This window comes from Callithrix jacchus, chromosome X (genome assembly GCF_049354715.1).
Source record: "Callithrix jacchus isolate 240 chromosome X, calJac240_pri, whole genome shotgun sequence".
NCBI lineage: Eukaryota > Metazoa > Chordata > Mammalia > Primates > Cebidae > Callithrix > Callithrix jacchus.
The window spans coordinates 77,204,557-77,228,851 of NC_133524.1; the positions used below are offsets into that span (position 1 = coordinate 77,204,557).

Sequence of the window (24,295 nt, forward strand, 5' to 3'; positions counted from 1 at the left end):
TCCAAAAGATTATCTTAGTTCCCCAGCAATGAATCAAAACTAATAAGAAATTTCTAAATTGCCAGATAAAGAATTCAGAATGTTGATTATTAAGTCACTCCAAGAGACACCAGAGAAAGATGAAAAACAACTTAAATGAATTTTAAAAAACAATACAAGATATGGATGAAAAGTTCTCCAGAAAAATAAATATCATAATACAAAAATAGTCATAACTTTTGGAAATAAAAGACACATTTAGACAAATACAAAATGCATTAGAAAGTTTCAGCCATAAACTAAAACAAGTAGAAGAAAAAAATTTCAGGGCTTGAAGACAAGGATTTTAAATAAACCCAATCAGACAAAGACAAATTTAAAAATTGAATAAATGAACTAAAGCTACCAAGAAATTTGAAAATATGTTCAATGGCCAAACTTATGAATAATTGTTATGCCCAAGAATAAAGAGAAATCTTTATGCTGAGGCTTGGGTAGGCAGTTTCAACACTGCCTGTGTAAACATGGAAAGATTACACAGCAACTGAGTAGAGCCCAGCACGGCAGCTCAGCAAGGCCTCTGTAGGCAGACTGTCAAGTAGATTCCCTTCTTGCTGGACAGGGCATCTCTGAACAAAAAGACAGCAGCCTGTAAGGGGCTTACAAAGCCCCAACTTCCTGGGACAGAGCACCTGGGAAAAGGGGTAGTTGTGGCTTTCACTTCAGCAGACTTTAATGTCCCAGCTCAACAGCTATGAAGAGAGCAATGGATCTCCCAGTACAGTGCTTGAGCTCCATTAAGGGACTGGCTGCCTCCTCAGGTGGCTCCCTGACCCCTCATGTATCCTAACTGGGAGAAACATCATACAGGAGAGCTCTGACTGACATCCGGCAGGTACCCTTTTGGGATGAAGCTACCAGAAGAAGGAACAGACAGCAATCTTTGCTGTTCTTCAGCCCCCACAGGTGATTCCCAGGCATCTGGGATCATCACAGGAGATGAACAATGAGAACACATGGACACAGGGAAGGGAACATCACACACTGGAGCCTGGAGGGTGGCGGTCTAGGGGAGGAATAGCAGGGTGTGGGGGGATTGGGGAGAGATAGCATTAAGAGAAATAACTAATGTAGATGACGGGGCTATGGATGCAGCAAACCACCACCATGGCACATGTATACCTGTGTAACAAACCTGCATGATCTGCACATGGACCCCAGAACTTAAAATATAATAAATACATTTTAAAAAAGAATAAAGATAAATCTAAAAGTTTGAAAAACTTATTTGAAATAATAACTGTGGAAAGAACAAAACATAAAAAGAAAACTACAGAACAATATCCCTGATGAACATAAATGCAAAAATCCTCAACAAAATACTAGCTAACCAAATCCAATGGCATATCAAAAAGATAATCGAGAATGATTAAGTGGGTTTCATACAAGGGATGCAGGGATGGTTTACCACATGCAAGTCAGTGAATGTGATATATCACAAAAACAGTATTAGGAAAAAAATCATATGATCATCTCAATAGTTGCAGAAAAAAGCAGTTGACAAAATCCAGCATCCCCTTATGATTAAAACTCTCAGCAAAATTGGCATAGAAGGGACAGACCTCAGGATAATAAAGTCATCTATGACACATAGGCAGCGTTATACTTAATGGGGAAAATTTGAAAGCATTCTCTCCTAGAAATGGAACAAGACAAGAATGGCCGCTTCCACCACTTATATTCAATATAGTACTGGAAGGCTTAGCCAGAGCAAGAGAAAGAAATAAAGGGCATTCAAATAGTAAAGTGGAAGTCAAAGTGTCACTGTTTGCTGATGATATGACCACATACCTACAAAACCCTAAAGACTCATCCAAAAAGCTCCTAGATCTGATAAATAAATTTAATAAAGTTTTAAGATACAAAATCAATGTACACAAATCAGTAGGACTGATACACACCAACAGCGAACAAGCTGAGAATCAAATCAAGAACTCAACCTTTTTTTATGACAGCTGCAAATAAATAAAATACTTAGGAATATACTTAACTAAAGAGGTGAAATATCTCTACAAGGAAAATTACAAAACACTCCTGCAAGAAATTATCAGTGACACAAACAAATGGAAACATATTCTATGCTCATGGATGGGTAGAATGAATATTGTGAAAATTACCATACAACCAAAAGCAATCTACAGATCAAATGCAATTCCCATCTAAGTACCATCATCATTCTTCACAGAACTTGACATAAACAATTATAAGATTTATATGGAACCAAAAAAGAAAAGACCCTGCATAGACAAATCAAGAATAAGCAAAAAGAACAAATCTGGGGCATCAAATTATCCTACTTCAAACTATACCACAACACTTTAGTCAACAAAACAGTATGGTACTGTTATAAAAATAGGAAGGTAGGACAATGGAACAGAGTAGAGAACCCAGAAATAAAGCCAAATGCAGTCAACTGATCTGTCACAAAGTATAAAAAAATGTGAAATGGGAAAAGGATACCCTATTCAACAAATGGTGCTGGGGATAATTGGCAAGCTACATGTGGAAGAATGAAACTGCATCCTCACTTCTTACCTCATAAAGAAATAGATTCAAGATGGAACAAAGACTTAAATCTAAGACCTGAAACTATAAAAATTCTGGAAGATAACATTGGAAAAACTTTTAGACATAGACTTAGGCAACGAGTTTATGCCCAACAACCCAAAAGCAAATGCAACAAAAGCAAAAATAGATAGATGGGACTTAATTAAACTAAAAAAACACTTCTGCACAGCAAAAGAAAAAATAATCATCAGCAGAGTTAACAGACAACCCACAGAATGGGAGAAAATATTTGCAAATTATGCATCCAACAAAGGACTAAAATCCAGAATCTACAAAGGGCTCAAACAAATTTACAGAAAAAAACAAAACAACAAAAACAAAAATAATCCCATCAAAATTGGGCAAAGGACATGAATAGACAGTTCTCTGGAGAAGATATACAAATATCCAACAAACATATGAAAAATGCTCAACATCACTAAGTATCAAGGAAATGCAAATGAGAACCACAGTGAAGTATCAACTTACTTCTGCAAGAATGGCCACAAATGAAAAAATTTTTAAATGACGTTGTCGTGTATATTGTGAAAAAGGAACATGCTTACATTGCTGCTAGGAATGTACACTAATACAACCTCTATGGAAAACAGTATAGAGCATCCTTAAAAAACTGTAAGTAGAACTACCCTTTGATTCAGCAATCCCACTACTGGGTGTATACCCAGAGGAAAACAGGTCATATGAAAAAGACACTTGCACTCACATGTTTATAGCAGCACAATTCACAGTTGCAAAAATATGGAACCAGCCTAATGCCCATCAATCAAGGAATGGATAAAGATAATTGTATATATACACACACACACACACACGCACACACACACACAACAACAAAACAGAACAAAATAATGGCATTCACAGCAACCTGGATGGAGTTGGAGACCATCATTCTAAGTGAGATAACTCAGGAATTGAAAACCAAATATCATATGTTCCCACTTATAAGTGAGAGCTAAGCAGTGAAGACACAAAGGCATAAGAATGATATAATGGATTTGGAGGACTCAGGAGAAACTGCGGGAGAAGGGTGAAGGATAAAAGACTACACATTGGGTACCATGTACACTACATGGGTGAATAGTGTAGCAAAATCTCAGAAATCACCACTAAAGAACTTTATCCATGTAACCAAAAATCACCTGTTCCCCAAATCTATTGAAATATAATATTTTTTAAATAAAAATAAAAGTTGAAAAAATATAAAAAATAAAACAACAAAATAATCTGATATTTCCAAATGGATAGCAAATTTTCCTAAAAACCTTTATTAATTAGCTCATCATTCCCTGACATCACATGCTTTTTTGTGTTATGCTTATATTAGTTACTGATGCCATATTATACTACTATATAGACACACATATGCAAACATATGTATGTATCAACTGGACTCTCCATTCCTTTCCAAGTCCAAAACGTTTTGTTTCAATCAGAAAAACTTCAGGAATAAAACTTTACGGAACAAGACAAATCTCTTTGTAATCTTACTTCAAAATTATTTTGGTATTGATAAATTCTATTCTATGCAGGTTTAAAATGAATTTTACATGTTTCACCCAAACATTCTACTCAGTTATTATATTGGTTTTAATAGTTTGTCAGTCAATTATCCTGGATTTTCTGCATAGAAAATGATTTGCAATTATTACTGCATTGAATAGAAACATTAATCCCTCTCTTCTTCCTGATTTTAGTGACTACGTTCCTCAAATCTCACCAGAGATATTTTCAGACTATCATTACTCATCTAATAAAAACTCTTTTTCCTTGAGTGCTCATAAACTCTTAATTTACTCTCAGTCTTTGTTGTCAATATTTACTTACCTAGTCACTGCAATTTCTCCATCATTTATTGAAAAACTTGGCACCTGCTTCATTTAGTTTTCTATCTCAGGTACTGTCATTATTCTATCAGTATCAATGTGAAAAACACATCCAATCAACTGGTCCCTTGGTTATTGATTTTCTCATCACCATCACCTTTACTTCCTCACCTCTTCAGTCATCTATTCTCATGATCACATTCACAACCTTATTTTCCTGGACTTTGGGATATAAAATAAATTATACTGAACTTCTTAATTAAAAGTCAAACTGTTAATAATTTCCTATTTTTTTCCTCTTTTAATCGAATGGAAGAGAACCAACTCCCTCTTCCTATCTAAGGATTATCTTTTTTTTTTTATCTGAGGCAAAGTCTTACTCTGCTACCCAGTGCAGTGGCGTGATCTCGGCTCACTGCAACCTCCGCCTCCCGGGTTCAAGCGATTTTCCTGTCTCAGCCTCCTGAATAGCTGGGATTACAGGTTCCTGCCATCACTCCCGGCTAATTATTCTATATTTAGTGAAGACAGGGTTTTGCTATGTTACCCAGGGTGGTCTTGAACTCCTGACCTCAGGTGATCTGCACATCTCAACCTCCCAAAGTCCTGAGAGTCTGGCATGAGTCACTGTGCCCAGCCAGAATTATCTTTTTGGTTGTGCTTTTTTACTCTTTTTCCTACCCCTTTCTCAAAAACCTAGCTACACTAATGTCCTCATCTCTCTTGTATCTTAAACCTTTGCCTCTCTAATGGTCCCTTTCTGACAATATTTAAATACATTCAAATTTTCTCTTGTACTCTTCCAAGTGGGTTGCTATGATATGAAATGTCCCCCCAAAATTCATGTGTTGAAATGTAATTAGAAATGCAGTAGTATTAAGAGGTAAGGCATTTAGGGGATGATTAAATAGTGATGGCAAAGCCCTCTTGAATGGGATTAGCAAACTTATGAAAGAGTTCAAGGAGTGACTGTGCCCCTTCCATTTCTTCTGCCATGTAAGGACACGGCATTCTTCCCCTCCCAATGATGCAGCAACAAGACTCCTTGGAAGTGAAAATCTGACCTTCACTCAACCTGCTGGCACCTTGGACTTGAACTTTCCAGTTTCCCAAACTGTAATATAAACATAATTTTTTTTATTATTATTATTACCCAAGCTGGTATTTTTACAGAAGCACAAATGGACATGGATTAAATAAGATATAACACTTTTGGTGTTACATATTCTATTAGTCCATTTTTGCACTGCTATAAAGAAATACCTGAGATGGGATAATTTATAAAGGAAAGAGGTTTAATTGATTCACAGTTCTGTATGGTCAGAGAAGCCTCAGAAAACTTACAATCATGGCAGAAGAAGGAAAAGCAGGCAACTTTTTCACAGTACAGTAGGAGAGAGAAGTGCAAGCACAGGAAATGCCAGGTGCTTGTAACACCATCAGATCTTGTGAGAGCTTACTCACTATTATGAAAACAGACTGGGGGAAACTGCTACCATGATTAAATCGCTTCCTCGTAATCCCTGGGGAGTACAGGTCCTTCCCTTGACACGCGGGGATTACAATTTGAAATGAGATTTGAGTGGGACATAGATCCAAACCATATCATATATGGAGCTTATATTCCCCATGAGAAAAAATTGGCATGTTCTTTTGATAAAAGAATGTGTGGCTTTGACAATATGCACTGTCAGAAATATTGGAATCATGTGTGAGAATGTATTATAATGATTAGAGGAAGGAATATAAAAATTGATCAGGCCAAGTTAAATAATGTGCATGTATTCATTTAGATTTTAAGATGAAATAGGTTGCTTTGAGCACCAAAGAATGGTGATAATTATCTGCTAGATTGATTAAATTGAAACTTTTATGTAACAGTGGTTTATGTTTAATGAAATGCCAGAACTTCCCTGGCATACTATATGGAAAGGATTTTAAAGACTCAGTGAGATGGAAATGTTGAAATGGACATATTCTGTTCAAACTTTTTATCATATCCCTCTCCACAACATTGAGAACAATGAGTACTGAACTGATCAAACCTAGGCACAAGGTGAAAGCAACTGATATATTAAGTAAAGCCAAAGGTTGAAGAACTAATCAAAGTATTTTGTCTTTCAAGAGTTTCTGGTAATGGCTAACTAATCAGGACACTGTTACACATAAATTAAACAATCTATTAAGTTGCTGTTTGGCACATTTAAACAGAAAACGTTGAAGTACAGAAACCTAACTTGAGTGACCACCGTGGGATTTGCAGCCTTATACTCAGTTTCCATGCCCAAGAATGTTCACAGAATTGGAGACCCTTGCTTGAGGGAGTTTGGAAGCCTTTTATAAATAATTCTGAAATGGAGCCACAGTTGCACACTTTTAGTATTTACCCAATATTTGTCCAGAGGAATCCAAATTCATTTACCAGTATGACTGGATAAAGAGGAAATGTCCATATTTTTTGAAGCTATTAGACATTAGCCTTGAACTGATACTGAATCTTGAGGACCCAGAATTTCACCATAGTCTACAAGTCAGGTGTGATGTTATTAAGGTGAGAAGATAAAATCAGTCATAGCCCAAGCCTGTCTTCCTGTGGTAGAATTTACACTGCAGATTAATGTTATATTTTAATCCTCAGTTACAAAATGTGTAGTGGGAAAATACACATTCAGCAACTGGAAGAATTCTTATACTGGTTTCATGGTCCATGAGTTGGGGCTATGATAAGAGTCACTACAACTCTCCTTACTCCCTGCTGAGATGGTAAACCAAAAGAGAAAGGAATTGCAGAGGTTATTACTATCATCAGATGCCTCAACAATCCAAAAATGTTATTTTTGCTATATTGACATTTAATTTTATTCGGCTAGGGTAAAGGCCAGATGTGTTTTGGAAAATTACTATGGATTATTACAAACTTAATTGGGGCAAAATGTAAATTCCAGCTTTAGTTCTGAATGTGGTATCTTTATTAAAGCAAATAAACACTACTCTTGGCAGTTAATATGTAGCCATTTACATAACACACAACTTCTTCCTCTTTCATTTCTATCAGGAAAAATAATAATAATAATAGTAAGTCTGCCTTTGGGTGGCTTTACATTCCTATATTAAAGGGACATAATTTTTTCTTCTCTTTTATAATTTGTCCAAAAGTAACAGAAATTATGTTGATATCCCCCCAAAAACATCATACTGGTCTATTGTATTCATAACATTATGATAAGTAGAATTGATAAATAAGAAGAAACAAGTATTATAAATGCCTTACTAAGAAACATCCATATTTTAGAGGTCCTGTCACCTCTAATATGTTTGATGTTTGTTAAGAGTCCAGTGGTCTGGGCCTGTCAGTATATTCCTTCTAAAGTGATGAACATTTATTGTCTCTTGTGCTGTCTGTTACAAAGAAATAGATAAAAAAAAAAAAACTTGGCAGAACACTTCTGGGATGTTGGAGGCAGCACATACCACACTTGCGTTTGCTGTTCCAACTAATTGACCAGGTAACCCATAAGGTTGTAAGTCTTGGGTATGGTCTAGAGTAACAAAACACCTACATTAGATCTAGGCTCCAGTGTAAGTTGCTCTGCCATTTGTGCCATATACCCATCAGACACAATAGCATTGGAAATTACTATAAAAGACAAAGTTGATGTAGGATAATTATAGCACCAATACTTCAGCTTATGAAGTAAGGTCATGCCCTCTTCTTCTGATAACTATTTCCAAATTGAAATATTATTTCCATCTTTCTAACAGGCCTAGTAAAAACTAAAGTCCTTGACCATGGGACACAAACTGACATGCAACCCAAACTGCATGTCATAAAAATAGTGTTAACATGCATTGAATCCTTAAAACTTGATATGAGGAATGATATCCTAAAAGGATTTAATTATTGTTCCAGTTGAGAGACAGAAAATCTGTAAGACTGAGGTGCTACCCTTCAGGCCAAACTTTAAAGCAGCAGTCAATTTTGTTCTTTCCCCCATAAAGAGAGGTGAGAGTGTCCCATTTATATTATTATTATATGATAATATTATATCTAACAGTGCTCTGAAGAAATTTTTTCTTCTTGTTCCCTCAATCTTGATTTTAGTGGCTTGTGCAGCTTGGATTTATGTCCTTGCCCAAATCTCACGTCTAATTGGAGGAGGGGCCTATTGGAAAGTGATTGGATCATGGGAGCAAATTTCCCCCTTGCTGTTCTCATGATAGTGCATGAGTTCTTATAAGATCTGATGGTTTAAAAGTGTGTGGCACTTCCCCCTTTACTCTCACTCTCTCTCCCGCTCTGCCATGGTTAGATGTGCTATCTTCCACTTCACTTTTCACCATAATTGTTAAGTTTCCTGAGGCCTCATGGCCATGCATCCTGTTAATCCTGTGGAACTGTTAGTCCCCATTAAACTCTTCTTCATAAATTACCTGGTCTCAGGTAGTTCTTTATAGCAGTGTGAAAACGGACCAATATAGAAAATTGGCACCAGAAGAGTGGGGCATTGCTATAAAGATACTTGAAAATGTAGAAGCAACTTTGGAACTGGGTAACGGGCAGAGGTTGGAATGATTTGGAGGGCTTAGAAAAAGTAAGATATGAGAAAGTTTAGAACTTCCTAGCGATTTGTTGAATGGTTGTGATCAAAATGCTGATAGTGATATAGACGATGAAGTCCGGGCTGAGGCAGTCTCAGGTAGAGATTAGGAACTTACTCGGAGTTGGAGTAAATGTCAGTCTTGCTATACTTCAGCAAAGAGACTGGCAGCATCCTGCCCCTGCCCTAGAGATATGTGGAACATAGAATATGGGAGAGATGATTTAGGGTATCTGGCAGAATAAGTTTCTAAGCAGCACAACATTCAAAATATGAATGGCTGTTTCCAAAATGTACACTCATATGATTGAAGAAAGAGATAATCTGAAATTGGAACTTATGTTTAAAAGGGAATCAGAGCATAAAAATTTGGAAAATGTGCAGCCTGACCATGTGATAGAAAAGAACAACCCATTTTTCTGGGAAGAAATTCAAACTGGCTGCAGAAATTTGCATAAATAAACAGGAGCTGAATGTTAATAGCCAAGCCAATGAGGAAAATACCTCCAGGGCACATCAGACACCTTGGCAGCCACCAGTCCCATCATAGGCCCAGAGGCCTAGGAGGGTAAAGTGATTTCATGGACTGGACCCAGGGCCCTCTTGCTCTGTGCAGCCTCAGACATGGTTGTCTGCATCCCAGCTGCTCCAGCTTCAGCTGTGGCTAAAACAAGCCAAGGTACAGCTCAGGTCATTGCCTCAGAGGGCGCTAGCTCCAAGCCTTGATGGCTTTCATGTAGTGTTGAGCCTGCAGGCGTGCAGAAGACAAGAGCTGAGCTTTGGAAATCTTTGCTTAGATTTCAGAGGATGTGAGGAAATGCCTGGATGTCCAGGCAGAAGTCTGCTGCAGTGGCAGAGCCCTTATGCAGAACCTCTACTAGGGCACTACAGAGGAGAAATATGGGATTGGACCCCCCATGCTGAGTCCCCACTGAGGCACCACCTAGTTGAACTGTGAGAAGAGAACCATTGTCCTTCAGACTCCAGAATGGTAGATTCACCAACAGCTTGCAACATGAGCCTGAAAATGTCACAGGCACTCAATGCCAGCCCATGAAAGCAGCCATGGGGTCTCTACTCTGAAGAACTACAGAGATGGGGCTGCCCATGTTCCGGGGAGCCTAACCCTTTAATCAGCATGCCCTACGTGTAAGACATGGAGTCAAAGGAGTTTATTTTGGAATTTTAAGACTTAATCACTGCCCTCCTGGGTTTCAGAATTGCATGGGGCCTGTAGCTCCTTTGTTTTTTGCCAATTTCTCCCTTTTAGAATAGGAGCATTTACACAATGACTGTATCCCCATTGCATCTTGGAAGTAACTAACTTGCTTTGATTTTACAGGCTCATAGGTGGAAAGGACTTGCCTTGTTTCAGATGAGACTCTGGACTTGGACTTTTGAGTTAATGCTGGAATTATTAAGATTTTGGGGGATTGTCAGGATAGCATAATTGGTTTTGAAATGTGAGAAGGACATGAAATTTGAGAGGGCCCAGGAATGGAATGTTATGGTTTGGGTTTGTTTCCCTGATCAAATCTCATGTCAAATTGGAGGAACGGCCTGGTGTGGGTCATGATTGGATTGTGGAGGCAGATAATACCCTTGTCGTTTTCATGATAGTTAATGCCTTCTCATGAGATCTGAGGTTTAAAAGTGTGTGGCACTTCCCTCTCCCCTTTCCCCTCTCCCTTCTCCCCTCTCCACTCTCTCCTGCTTTGCCATGGTAAGACATGCTAGCTTCCCCTTTGCCTTATGCTATGGTTGTAAGTTTCTTGAGGCCTCCAAGCCATGCGTCTTGTTAAGCCTGCAGATCTCTGAGTTAATTAAACCTCTTTTCTTTATAAATTACCAAGTATCAGGTACTTCTTTACAGCAGTGCAAGGACAAATACAGTGGGTTTGGAAGTCCTACTGCTCAGGGATGGAGTACTTCCACCAGGAAATGGAATCATGGTTCCATTAAATTGGATCCTGAGACTGATTCTTAGCCATGTGGGGCTCTCCACAAACCAACAAACAGAGAAATAATCACTGTACTTGCTGAGGTGATTGCTTATAATTATCAAGGGAAAACTGTGTTGCTACTAAACAGTGGAACCAAGAAAAACTATTACTGGAACTCAAAAGATTCACTCAGGTGCCTTTCCTCCTTCCTGGCCAAATGGCCATTAACAATGAAAAACTACAACAAATACAAGATCATCAACGACTCAGACCCTACAGTGAGAAAGATTTGAATTATTCCACTAGGTAAAACAAAACCCATCCAGACAAGATGCTACAGATGGCAAAGGAAGATAATGAATTGGTTGTCTAAGAAGAAATTAAGATGATCAACTTAGGACTCCTTAACAGCTAGAAATCAAGTACTGAAGCAACTATGCTTTACTTCGCTTTTTCCCCTTCTCCCCATTGCTACTGCCTTTATATAAAGAGTAATGGTGGTGGCTCACATTTTAGTTTTCGGTAGAAATGTATAATTGACATCATCTTGCAATTGAATGGTAGCTAATGAGAATTTGTGTGTTCTCTATGCTAGGGACATGAATATTTTATCTGGATAAGCAAAAAGAGAGAATGTTGTGGAGAAAAGTGAGTGGGTTATGCTGGATATTCTCAGTCAGGTTCTCCAGAGCCACTCTTCACTCATCTGTTGTGCTTGTACCCAGGTGTCTGACCTTTGTGGATTACATCAAGGCACTCCTATTCTTCTGGCCTCTAGTTGAGTTTGGTCAATGGGAGACATCAACAGGAAATTAAAAAACAAGGTGATTGTATCCCTCTACCAAAGCCTGCAGCTCCTATCAGGGAAAGTCTTCACCTATAGCTAGTCTCTCCGAGTTCTGTGATTTATTCTTTCCCCTTGCCTCTTCAAGGACAGAGGTCATGAAGGTTCACCAGTATTGTTAATTCTAGTGAGCTTCACTAAGACTTATTTTTTATTAACTCATTTTACACTTTATACTTTGTCACTTCATTAATCTCATTATCCTGTTTGAAAGTGTCATCTGTTTACTGCTGAAATTCTGAATGGCACATCAATCATCAATTTCCCACTATTTAACCCAAGTAAATTTTGAGATCTGCAGGGTGAAGTTTTACTATTTTTCATCCAAGGATGTAAGCCAGAAACCTGGGACTCACCATGACAACACTCCTTGATATGCCTCATCTTAAATATGCAATTTATAATTATTTTCAATCACTTTTACACTAAAAAAAATGTATCTTTATTTCCTCTACTTCCTTATTTTATTATTGATACTTTCCTCATCCAATCCATTATCATTTCTTGCTTGGACTACCGGAATGGCCTAATTGGTTTTACTATTTTCCCTTTTGTCTTTCTGTAATATAGTTTTCTCACTGCAGTCAAAGTTATCTTTTAAAAATACCAATCTACTGCCATCCATGGCCCTACATAAAACCCTTCAAATGTCTCAATTACTTTAAGTACAAAGACAAAAGGTTTTTTTTTGTTTGTTTGTTTTTACATAGCCTGTAGGGTTCTACATTATCTGGACTCTCCCTAATTTTCCAACTAATTTTCATATAATTCTCTTTAATCAATGTGGTCAGGCCCCTTTTTATTTTGCTTTTCCCAACAACCACATTTCTTCCTGCCTCAGGGACTTAGCTTACAATTATTTCTGCCTGAAATTTATCTGATTTATGCCATACATAGTTCAGCTTTCAGCTCAAATTTCATAGTAAGTTGAGACTTAATTAATAGTCTAGGATCCTGCCATTATAAACTCTCATAAGTATTCTATAATTCTTTATAATAAAGTAGCTGAATTATTTTAAAAAGTCTTTTACCCTCCCAGGAGACTATATGTTTAATAGCAGCAGGGTCTATGTCTGTTTTGCTCACAACTTATCCATTCCCATTCCTGACAAATAATAAATGAATGAATGAATATTCATGTGGGGGTGAGTGAATGGATAGAATGGAAAGGTGGCATAAGTTATAAAACCCCAAACTGCTTGATGCAATTCTTAGATATACGACTGCCCACCTTTATGAGTGACAAATTAGGGGCTCTGAATTTGTGGACAAATAATCAGAGAGCTGTTCTCTATCACATATCCATTACTCATGAACACGAGCATCAGGTTATCATTCAGTTACACTTTTAGTATTTTTAAAGGTTTTTCTCTTTTAAAAAATATTCATTAGTAGTGAAACGTTAGGATATGCTGCATTTGGAGGGCTGTTACCCTTATGCTATTTTACACTATGGCCATTAGGACATTTTTGTTTGTCTTTATTTAGCCACATTTGGTGGCATGATTTGATGCACAATTTATCTTACTCCATGGAGCTTCCATTAGGATGCTATTCTTTTACACACTAGAATCTCTTTCTTGGCATCATAATTTTCTATCATGTGTGAAAGTTACCTTTAAAATTATTGTGAATTTGGCTGTGGTTTAATAATTGTTCATGTAAAACAACGTGTCCCCAGTTACTCTTTTCTCATATTTTTCTTTAGCTATTCTAACTTATTTATGCTTCCAGATGAACTTTCAAATAATTTTGCTAAATTCCAAAATAAATTATTTGGGGATTTTAATTGAAATTGCTTAAAACAAGAAATTTAACTAGAGAAGAATTCATCTATTTGTAATGTTCTTACTCTTTCTGTATTTACTTAATCTTTATTTTGTATTGTTTAATTAAGTTTTATGGTTTTCTTTATAGTTTCATAAATTTCTTGTTGGTGCTACTTTATGTCCCTGTTGCTATTGTGAGTAGAATATTTTTTACCTAGTGGTATTTCCCTTTAATTGGTTGTTTGTGGTATAAGGGAAAGTCATTGGCTTTTGTTTATATTATATTGCATCTTCTTATTAATTTTTAAAGTTTAGGCTATTCTACTAATATCTTATATGGTAAAAATCTCATCTAGTAATAGACATAATTTTAGCCCTCACTAAAGAATTTTATTTTTATTTGTTTTACATATTATTGCATTGGCCAGAATGTCTGGAACAATACTGAATAGCTTCAATAGCCAACATCCTTTCCTGTGCTGTACCATTAGTTGTGATACTATTTAAGATAAATTTGGAAATAATGTATTTCCTTTTCCCTAAATTTCTATACATATTTTAAGACAAGCAACGGGTGTTAAATTTTATCAGACTCTTTCTATATATTCTTCTTTATAAAGAGCCAGTTCTTGAATTTATCAATTACTATTATTATTTTCTAAACATTGCATTTTTCCTTCCGTATGCTTTATTGTTCATGCCATTACTTTATTTCTAAATTCTTAAAGTTAAATGTTTAATTTGTTTCACTAAAAAATAATGATAGTAGGATTTGACTAAGTAGTTTTGGCTACTGAAATTAACCAAGCCGGTAGCAGCAGATAATCAGGGATATCAGGAGCAATTTTTCACCTAACACAAGGGAAAGAGTTTATAGTACTCTTGCCCTCTTGGTATAAAGTTTAGACTCTTATATACATGAGTAATGATCAGGTCATTTGAAGTTCTTAAAAGGTATCAGTATCTTATTCAAAGTTAGTCTTTAGTGATCTCTTACAGATTTGTATATCTGTTTACTTTCTGTGAAAAATAAAACACTTTAAAAGATTTTAAAGTGCTATGGGCCTGAAGCCTCTAAATAAGCAGTTGAATTTACATGATAAGTCAATTATGGGATGTTTATAAATGAGTAACTAACATACTATCAAAAAGGGAGTAAAATATGAAACTATAAAACATAAAAATGTGTCAGTGGGAATGGAGGCAAAGTTGGGTTCATAATTTTAGATCTGTTATAGGTACACCAAAAGCTAAATATGTAATATTAATTATTCACAATGAATATATCTCAAGCGATGAAATATAGGAAAGAGTGGTTGTATATAGTAAAATTTATTATAGGGTTGTAGAATTCATACAACCTAACTCCTTACAGCATTCAGCATCTACACAGTTTTGTGTATTATTCCACAGTATAGATGTTAGTGGGAAAGAATCACTGCATTAGTTAAAAATGACTGTCTCATGAAAATTGTTTACATATAAATCAGATTAATTACAGAGCTCCTAACAAAACTGCAAAGATGTAATTTCTAAATTCAAGAAAGTTGTACAAAATGAAAAACAAACCGACAATGTTAAGAGATCTGATATGTTTTACACAGAAAGTTCAAAAACAACTTTAAATAATTCAAATTTTAAAATTGCTCCACCATGAGTAAAGAGCTTCCTTAAGAGAAAACAAACAAACAAACAAAAAACCAGAGGATGAAATTTATTGTCAGGACGTTAGCTGACATATTCCTGCTGCTTTTGGGAATCTAAAGCCTATAAATTCAAAGAAAAAAATGAAAACCATGTAATTTCAGTTTCAAACAACAAGCAATGAAAATTAAACTAAAATTTGACAAAAGGTTGCAGTCTTTAGTAGTTTTTTTATCCTTTTTTAAAAGCATAAGCAGTAGAGTAAATGCATTAAGTGAATATCTTGAGTATCCATAAACTTTCACGTTAAAGTCATATTATCAATCTCTGACTTTTTTTTACCAAGGGCATTTTTTCTGTGGCCTCTCACTCTTGACAGATCTTGGTCTCAACAATAAATTCATTGGGGAAGTGTCTAATCTTCCAGCACTTATCAATGGCACGTTTGTTGAAACCTGTAAGGAAATGCACAAAAAAGTGGCTTTTGAAATTTTTGTGGTAATGAAAATATATCTAGACTTATTTTCCACTTTCTCCTGTATTTCACCTCCACGTTCCTCCACTGGGTAACACAGGGTGAAGGAAGGAATATGTTACTTACCCAGCAAGAGGTCTCTGCGACGAAGGCGGAAGGATTTTCTACTGTTGCAAAGTTGGTAAATAAAGATGCCAAGGTTACTAACATCACGAATTTCCTCCACAGCAACTAGGTCTTCACGAACCACATAAGTTTGAGGCAGATATCTGCCACTCTAAAAGCGAAAAACAAAGATTGAAATGAGAAATTCTTTTTCCTTTTTAACTTCAGAAAAAAAGTTTTAAAGAGTTCAGAAGTACAAGTGCAGGTTTGTTACATTAAGTAAACTTGTGCCATGGGGTTTATTGTACAGATTATTTCATCATCCAGGTATTAAACCTAGTATCCCTTAGTTATTTTTCCTGATTCTCTCTCTTCTCCCATCTTCCACCCTCTGAAAGGCCCCAGTGTGTGTTGTTCCCCTCTATGTGACCATGTATTCTTTTCATTTAGCTCCCACTTGTAAGTGAGAACATATGGAATTTGGTTTTCCGTTCCTGTGTTAGTTTACTAAGGATAATGACCTCCATGTCTCTGCAAATACATTATCTTGTTTTTATTATTAATGACTACATAGTATCCCATGATGTACATGTATCACATTTTCTTTATCCAGTCTATCATTGACAGTCATTTAGGTTGATTCCATGTCTTTGCTATTATAAATAGTGCTACATTGAACATATTTGTGCATGTTTCTTTATAATAACATAATTTATATTTCTTTGGGCATATACCCAGTAATGTGATTGCTGGGTCGAATAGTACTTCTGTCTTTAGATCTGAGGAATCACTATAGTATCTTCCATAATGGCTGAACTAATTTACACTCCCACCAACAGTGTATAAGCATTCCATTTTCTTCACAACCTCACCAGCATCTATTATTTTTTCACTTTTTAATAATAGCCATTCTGACTGGTGTGAGATGGTATCTCATTGTGGTTTTGATTTGCATATATCTAATTATCAGTGACGTTGAGCTCTTGTTCATGTTTGTTGCCCACATGTATTTCTTCTTTTGAAAAGTGTTCATGTCATTTGCCCAAATTCTTAAAGACACTATTTAAATCCTTTCCTATTCCAGATAATGACTATAAAAATAATCTTTATTTTTAGAGCAGTTTTAGGGTCACGATATTTTTTATTTGAAAATTATTTCAATAAAATGAAATGTTTTGCCAAACTCATTATTTTCTTAAAAAAAAAAACAAGGAAACAAAAATATTTGTAAATGCTTGTGTAAAAATTTGAACTCTGAAATACATACTGCCAGTTTGCCAAAGAGCTCTACCAGATTTTTTGGAGGCATAACAATAGAGGTATTGAGGGGCATCAGATAGCAGTTCCCCAGCAACAAGTCCAGGTAAGCAGTCATTCCCTGTTAGGTAGAGAAAAATAGGTAAGACATAGAATGCATTAACATTGCAAATTTTCCAACTACCACTTGATCAAGTAGCTACATCCTTTCAAAATCAACTAATGTGTATTCATCAACAAAAGAATGGAAAGGATTTGCCTCAAAAACATGTGCATTCATGAATAAATTTAATATCTACCAACGAAGTAAAAAAGAGAGAGAGAGAAAATCCTGGAACACTTATAAGAATCAGAAACCTACCTTTTCAAAGTCATGAATAATCGCTGCAGGGTCACTATCAGAGAAACTGGGGACAGGCACATCAATGATTGCAATGTTGTCGTCTTCACGAATGTCAGCCTCCTCAGTCACAGGCAGGAAGTTAGGCTCTCCTCCACGAAGGGAATTTGCAGGATCCTCAGAATCAAAGAAGCACATCTCTCCACGGTAAATGGTGCTCTAAAAGACAAAAAGGGGAAATTACAACCTTCTAATACTCATTACCACAACATTTGAATGGTTTTTCCCACTCATATCAACTCATTGTACTATGTGTCAAGCAGAGGCTTGTTGACTATAGCTATCATCATGAAGACAAATAAATTTTATGAACTGAAAGAACTTGAAATCTTTCCTTAAATCTTCTTTACTCCAATCACCACTACACAATTTTTTAAGTTGCTGCTAAATGTCTAGCAAGTAATAATCCAAAGTACAGTAATTATAATTATTATTACCTTGGGCATGAAGTACTTGTAAATGCAGGCTCCACCAACAATAAGTCCTGCCAAGATGAATGAAAGGCCTAAGAGAGTAAGCATACATCTCCCAGAGGAGCCCTCATTTTCCTGGGTGGCAATTCGGAGCTCCTATTTATTAAAAAGCAAAACCAAAAACAAAACCAGATTGTACTTTCAGACAAGTAGTTGAATTTGTGTACAATTTACCTCCCTTGAAACCCAAGATATTTTTTAAAATGTTAACTCATTTTAATTTTAGTCTAACTTTATTTCAAGACAATTTCCAAATCTAATTGATGGAAAAAAATGTCTCCAATTACATTAACCTTCCATTTGGAATTTCTAAACCCAAATATAGATATGAAATCATTTCAAAATACATGCATCAAGAATCAAATTAAAACTACCATTTATTTATTCAATGTCATATTCTTTTTTATTGTGCTAAGAACACTTAACATGACATTGACGCTTAACACATTTTTAAGTGCATAATATAGTACTGTTAATCATAGGCACAATGTGGTAGAGCTGATCTCTAAAAACTATACTCAATAAACGTAAGTAGGTATTACTTTCTGAACTAGTACACAGACATAATCATTAACTTTCTGGAATATGGTTCTTTCTCTTCGCTATTTTATTCAAATCAGTCTGTCAACTTAAAAGAGAATTAGAATCCTTTGATTAATTTATTAACTGCCTTTCAAAAAGCTGTTTTCTTAAAATTAGGTTTTAAAGAAAGGAGTTCTATAAGGTATATACCATTTTCTCCATATTTTAGAAATTAAAATATTGAAGGGAGAGATATAAATTTAATGTTCCTAATTTAATTGAGAAAAGTTTCTTAATATCTATCAAATATTCTATAACTGTGTATTGCATGATTAAAATATTTTCCAAGTCTTGGGTGAAACATTCGATTTTTAAGTGTAGCATTTGCAATAGCTAGACATGAAAGTTATCTGTGCTACAGTGACTGTATATTCTGCTAAATCAATAATTTGCTTCTGAATTGAAACAAGGAAGATTCAAAGCAAACAAGCAACTGATTGTGCCCTTCCCAGGGCAGTGGACTGCAATCTTTCCAGTCCCATTTTTGTATGACAAAATACATCCTAAGCAGTAATATTATTCAAGGATTGAGTAAATAAAGTAAGCAACTCTAGGCCTGGCCTTGATCATTAAAGGGTAAATCATTCAAATGTGTGTGTAAATCGAATTGTTTTAATTATTTAGGTCATTAGCTCTTTTTTAGGACAACTACTATAATGTTTATCAGGGCTAACTAGCCTTAAATTCATTTGGTGAAAATAAATGCATGGATTTCAAGTTAATGCAGAAGATGAAAGGACAATCATTTGATAAATGTTTTTTTCCAAAAATATATTTATTTGAAGGTCAAAGAAATTTGAGATTCCCATATTCTTAGCTAAATTTATTTAAGTTCAAACCCTCCATTGATTAGTACTCTATAAACCTAGAAGACTTTTCTGTGTCCCAGTAATTTTCAGAAACTTTTAATTATTTTTATTAAAAAAACCTACACTAAGATTAGCACTACAAAGATAGAACTGTACATTTTGATTTGGAATTACGGTACAATAATTTAGAACTGGAGACTTAAAAAATCTATTTTAGATGATTAAAATGAGTTTCAGAAAGATGAAGTAACTTGCTCATAAGTCACATATAGCTTAATTTGAAATTCTGAGAAATAAATTTATTTTTTCTTGCTACTGAGACATAAGAACAGTTTGCACTGTAATTTCATTTATTCTTTCAATAATTCAGGAAGTTTATTATTAAGCAATGCCTAAATATTAAAATTTCAATTTTGTAAGATATCTGTACATGCTAGAAATAAGGATTTTTGGTTTTCATTTACATTTATTGTAAACCATCAATTATCATAGCTAATTTCTCTTTGAACTCTTTTGAAGTCATTGTACAATATGTCTGACATTATATTTGTCATGCTCAACCTCTAATGGGCTAGCTGATCAATGTATTACAATACAATATGTCAGGTGTTATTTTCAGTGTCCTATAGTGACCACGTAAGGATTCTGTTAAGTTTTTCCCCAAATCTAACAGCAAAGTATAATCAAAGTGCTAATGCTCAGTTTTGTTTATTCGTCATCTCACCACAGTCCTGGCAGAAGTATTGCTTGCATATTAACTGAATCTATCTACAAGTCATGAAGTGCTTGGCCGTCAGGAAAAAAAAAGAAGGATTACTGTGTGGCTATATTTAACTACTGGCCTCTAATTAGACTCCCCCCAAAATTCTGAATATGTTTTACGTACAAACCAAGCAGGAGAACAATTACATATTTGACCTCTGTCATTTAATCAAAACCTTAAGAATGCAAGAGGGTGATACTTTTGAGCTCTAAAATATATAATACACAAAAGCTAGTTTTATTGTGGGGTTTGATATTGAAAGTTTCCATAATAAAACTCTGGATAAGCACATTAACATTTCAAATTGTGTGCACAATCAACTTTTACCACATGGATTCCCATTTAACTCAAAGGATTTTTTATGTTTCCACGTTGAACACAAAAGTTAAAACTGCATAGAGAACATGACAAGTTAGGACAGATCTGCAAGCTCCAACACTTGCAGATTTCACAGAACACGAAGAAAATACTATTGCCCTTTAAAATTAAGATTATATTGAGGAAAACGAGGACTAGTATACAAACCCTGAAAACATAGTAGGTGTTTAAAAAAATAGAAATAGGACTAAGTCAATAATGGGTAACATTTTGGGGGAGAGTTTCCCCAGTTCCTGGCAAATCTAGTAGTTTAAATTACAACACTGGACCTGCTTCAGATCTCTATATAGAGGGAAGGGGATATTGTTCAACAAGAAAAAAATTTTTAAATAATAAAAAGTATCCCCAAATTTATTTTTACAGAAGAGCGTTTTCTTTAGGAAATACCACTCTAAAAAACATACAATGCTCTTGCAGTAAAAGGGCACAGTGAACACCCGAAACTGGCATTAAGACCCAGACCCACCTCTATTTTGACAGTTCCTTTACCTAATGTTTAACACCACCTATGCCCAGACAGAAACTGAAAATGTTCTCGCGCTCAAGCAGACCACTTGCCTCAACTCATACTGCTTGGAGTTAAAAGTGCCCTTTGCTCCTCAACCCACCTCCACGAAAACTCGGAAATCATAGAAAGATTTATTGTCTTAGAACTTCATGCACACCAAGAAGAAAGAAATAAAATGTTAAATCTCCTAATCTTGCTCACGCCCGTGCCCCCTCTGTCCCTGGGGAGAGTATGTGCGCCCCTGGGGTGGGGACTGGGCGACAAGTCTCTCGTTGATCCCCAGGCACCTACCCATTCCCCGAGACAATGACAACGAGTTCCAGGGCATCTCCTCAAACTCTCTCTAACCTCCCTCCAGGATAGGTGGTGTGGGCTGGAACAAACGGAACATTGCACAACACGTGGGGATGCAGAATGACATAGGGTGCGGTAAGCAGAAGGTGGCGCGACGAGACTGAACCGAGGCGACCGGGTAAACCCCAGAGACAGAGCCAGAGGGGCAACAGGGGCCCTCCGGGGAAGCTTCGTTTTGTCCTCTGCTACCAGCCCTTTTCCTTCGCCCACCCCTCCCCCACCCCGCCCCGGGACAGCTACCTTGCCGGTCAGTATCTGAGTTCTGACGGTGCGGCTCAGGAGGGCCTCCACGTCTTGCCGGGCCTCCTCCTTTTGTACCGCGGTGGGGGTATTGAAGGCGATTTTCACCATAGTGAATCTTCGGGCTGCGCAGCAGGGCACTGCTGGAATCAGCGTCTTAAGCTGCAGATTACAAGAGGAGGTCGCGCTAGCCCAAGCAGCACTTACTTTATCTTCAGTCTAACACTGCCGCAAGCCGAGGTCTGGGATACTTATGACGCAGTCCCAAACTGGGTGGGAGACCGTGGGCGGGCCCAGGGAGGTGCCTAAAGGAAGGAGCGAGAGGGGGCCCGAAAGGGGCCCAAGTACCCGAGTTGGGGATTTGTGGGATGGGACGGATTTGCCACTGGGGGAAGAGGAGGGGAAGCGTAGCCCTTGGCCGGCTCAGGCTAAACGTGCCTCACCTGCACCTCAGGCATACTCCCACCCACTCTCTGCAACTTCAGATAAGAGCAGGACAGGAAGGAAGCCTGCTGTGTCGTGTCTTTCTGCCTCGGTCCAGGCCACAATAGCCCCTGACTCTGACTGTTTTTCCAATCTTGGACCTGACTCCCCGCAGGGCCTGGGACTGTAGCTTGGCAGTAACTCAAACCTCCTCAGCTCTGGACCCACCCAGGCCTCAAAAGCACTGTTCTGCAAAGGTTCTGTAGCTTGATAATACTATCTTCCATTTAAGAGCACCTAGAAGCCTGTTTATAGTTACTTGGTTAATTCTCTCAACAAATTGTTTTAAATTTGCTTGCTTGTGTTTTGCGATTTTAATATCTCAACATAAGGCAATGTTAGATCAAAAAGACAGGGCTCCTGCTTCCCCAACACCCCATTTTGTAGATAAGACATGATGAGACAGAGAAGGGTGGAACATTTATAATGGATTCCTGAAATAATCTAGATTTTTCACTCTTTCAGGTCAGGGAAACCAGTGTAAAGTCTCAACCCAGAGACTGTTTCTGTTCACCCACCAGCTGCGAAACCTGCAGGGTAAAAAACAAACGTGTGTGTGTGTGTGTGTGTGTGTGTGAGTACTTATGTGTTCAGGAAGGTGGAGGATATAAAATTTAGCCAGATGCTAATACCGATCTATCTAATGGGGGAAAAACAATAACTTCAAAGGAGATGAGTTAGAAATTATTCTTGGAACATTTACATGTGCAGCCAGTATAATCAAGCTATTTCTTCACAGTTTTTCCAGGTTAGTGATACTGATAGAGAACCTCACCAACTAAAATTCAGGCTTTGGAGGTTGGTGACTGGGGTAGCAGTGGTAGAGAGTTTATAGTCTCTTTGCAGAAGACCGGTCTGTTGTGTGAAGGTAGTAGCATTTACCAAAACAACATCCAACAAAACAAACAAACAAACAAACAAAAAGAAACAGCTTTTGCTACAAAATTTGCCCTCTGCTCATCTACCTAACAAAGGGACTTGAATATGTAGAGTCGCCACTCCTCCATCTGAAAAATTCCAGTTTGGAGTTTTTCTTTTCTTTTCTTTTTTCTTTTTTTTTTTTTTTGAGACGAAGTTTCGCTCTTGTTACCCAGGCTGGAGTGCAATGGCGCGATCTCGGCTCACCACAACCTCCGCCTCCTGGGTTCAGGCAATTCTCCTGCCTCAGCCTCCTGAGCAGCTGGGATTACAGGCACGCGCCACCATGCCCAGCTAATTTTTTGTATTTTTAGTAGAGACGGGGTTTCCCCATGTTGATCATGGATGGTCTCGATCTCTTGACCTCGTGATCCACCCGCCTCGGCCTCCCAAAGTGCTGGGATTACAGGCTTGAGCCACCGCGCCCGGCCTGGAGTTTTTTCCCACTGATGTTTCCTTGATTCAGAAGCCTGTCACCTGTTTCCACTGTGGGAACTTTGTGAAGACAGCATTCATTTTCTTGGATAGGCCACAGATGGGAAAGTGGATGGAGGGGAACAGTGGGGAGCCTGTGCCTTACTTAGGACCAGAATCTTAAAAAGCGGGATATTTGAGTTTGCTTAGAAGTATTAGCATCCTATGTTCTTTCACTTATTATTGCTCAATATTGGCCATTATAATTTAATATTTATCAGGCAACCATTAGTGTAAGCTGAGGAATTCTTACCTTCCTAGAATGCTTCTCTTTACAGTTGCCTTCTGTTTGCAATCACTTTTTGACATCTCCACTACGGTCTGGCTAGTCTGCCCCTGTGATCCACACCACACAGATGGCTGAACAAATGGTTGCTTTTACACATTTACTTAGCAAGTGCAAGGTTCTGTGTGGATAGTAATATGTTGTCTTAGTATATCTTCCCTGAAGTGTTGTCAGGCAGATGGAGAAGGGTTTATTTTCATTTTTTTCAGATGAACACAATGCTGGACATATAATATTGAGCAAGTCACCTCATCTTCTGAGGCATCAGTTTCTTCATTTGTGTACTGCTGCTTTGAGGATTATTTGGTATAATGAAAGAGGAAATACATTTTAAATTATTGTGAAAAGGATAGGGAGTGAAATGTTTTGTTATCCTGAGATTTTTATTTTATTCTGTAACTTACCCATGTTTCAAGCTTATAAGAATCATCATTATTATTTTTTAATCCTTCAACCATTCTTAACATTCTAAAACTGCTTAAAATCCTGCAGTACCTGAATGTAGGTCTTATTGGAAAAAGTCAAACTTCTAAGAATAGTCACAAAAATTGACATCTAGCTT

The 24,295-nt window shown here is 36.9% G+C and overlaps 1 protein-coding gene and 1 long non-coding RNA gene across 3 annotated transcripts in view; one reads left to right on the forward strand and one right to left on the reverse strand.

Annotated features, from left to right (window-relative positions):
• Positions 1–14,900: 14,900 nt before the first annotated feature.
• On the reverse strand, positions 14,901–21,799 carry ITM2A (integral membrane protein 2A). 2 transcript variants are annotated; one of them, XM_002763035.7, is made up of 6 exons: positions 21,573–21,799; positions 17,903–18,034; positions 17,427–17,624; positions 17,076–17,186; positions 15,830–15,980; positions 14,901–15,683 (listed from the first exon to the last, which is right to left on the reverse strand). In XM_002763035.7, exons 1-6 carry the CDS (start codon positions 21,681–21,683, stop codon positions 15,595–15,597), a joined length of 792 nt encoding a protein of 263 aa, XP_002763081.3. In that variant the 5' UTR covers positions 21,684–21,799; the 3' UTR covers positions 14,901–15,594. The 2 variants fall into 2 exon arrangements, with proteins under 2 accessions (XP_002763081.3, XP_078219850.1); XM_078363724.1 differs by lacking the exon at positions 17,903–18,034.
• A 719-nt stretch (positions 21,800–22,518) lies between these two features.
• LOC108589919 (uncharacterized) overlaps positions 22,519–24,295 on the forward strand; it is a 47,525-nt gene continuing 45,748 nt past the window's right edge. Inside the window, exon 1 of the long non-coding RNA XR_004738600.3 lies at positions 22,519–22,592. This is a non-coding gene — a long non-coding RNA (uncharacterized LOC108589919). The remainder of the gene's footprint in view (positions 22,593–24,295) is intronic.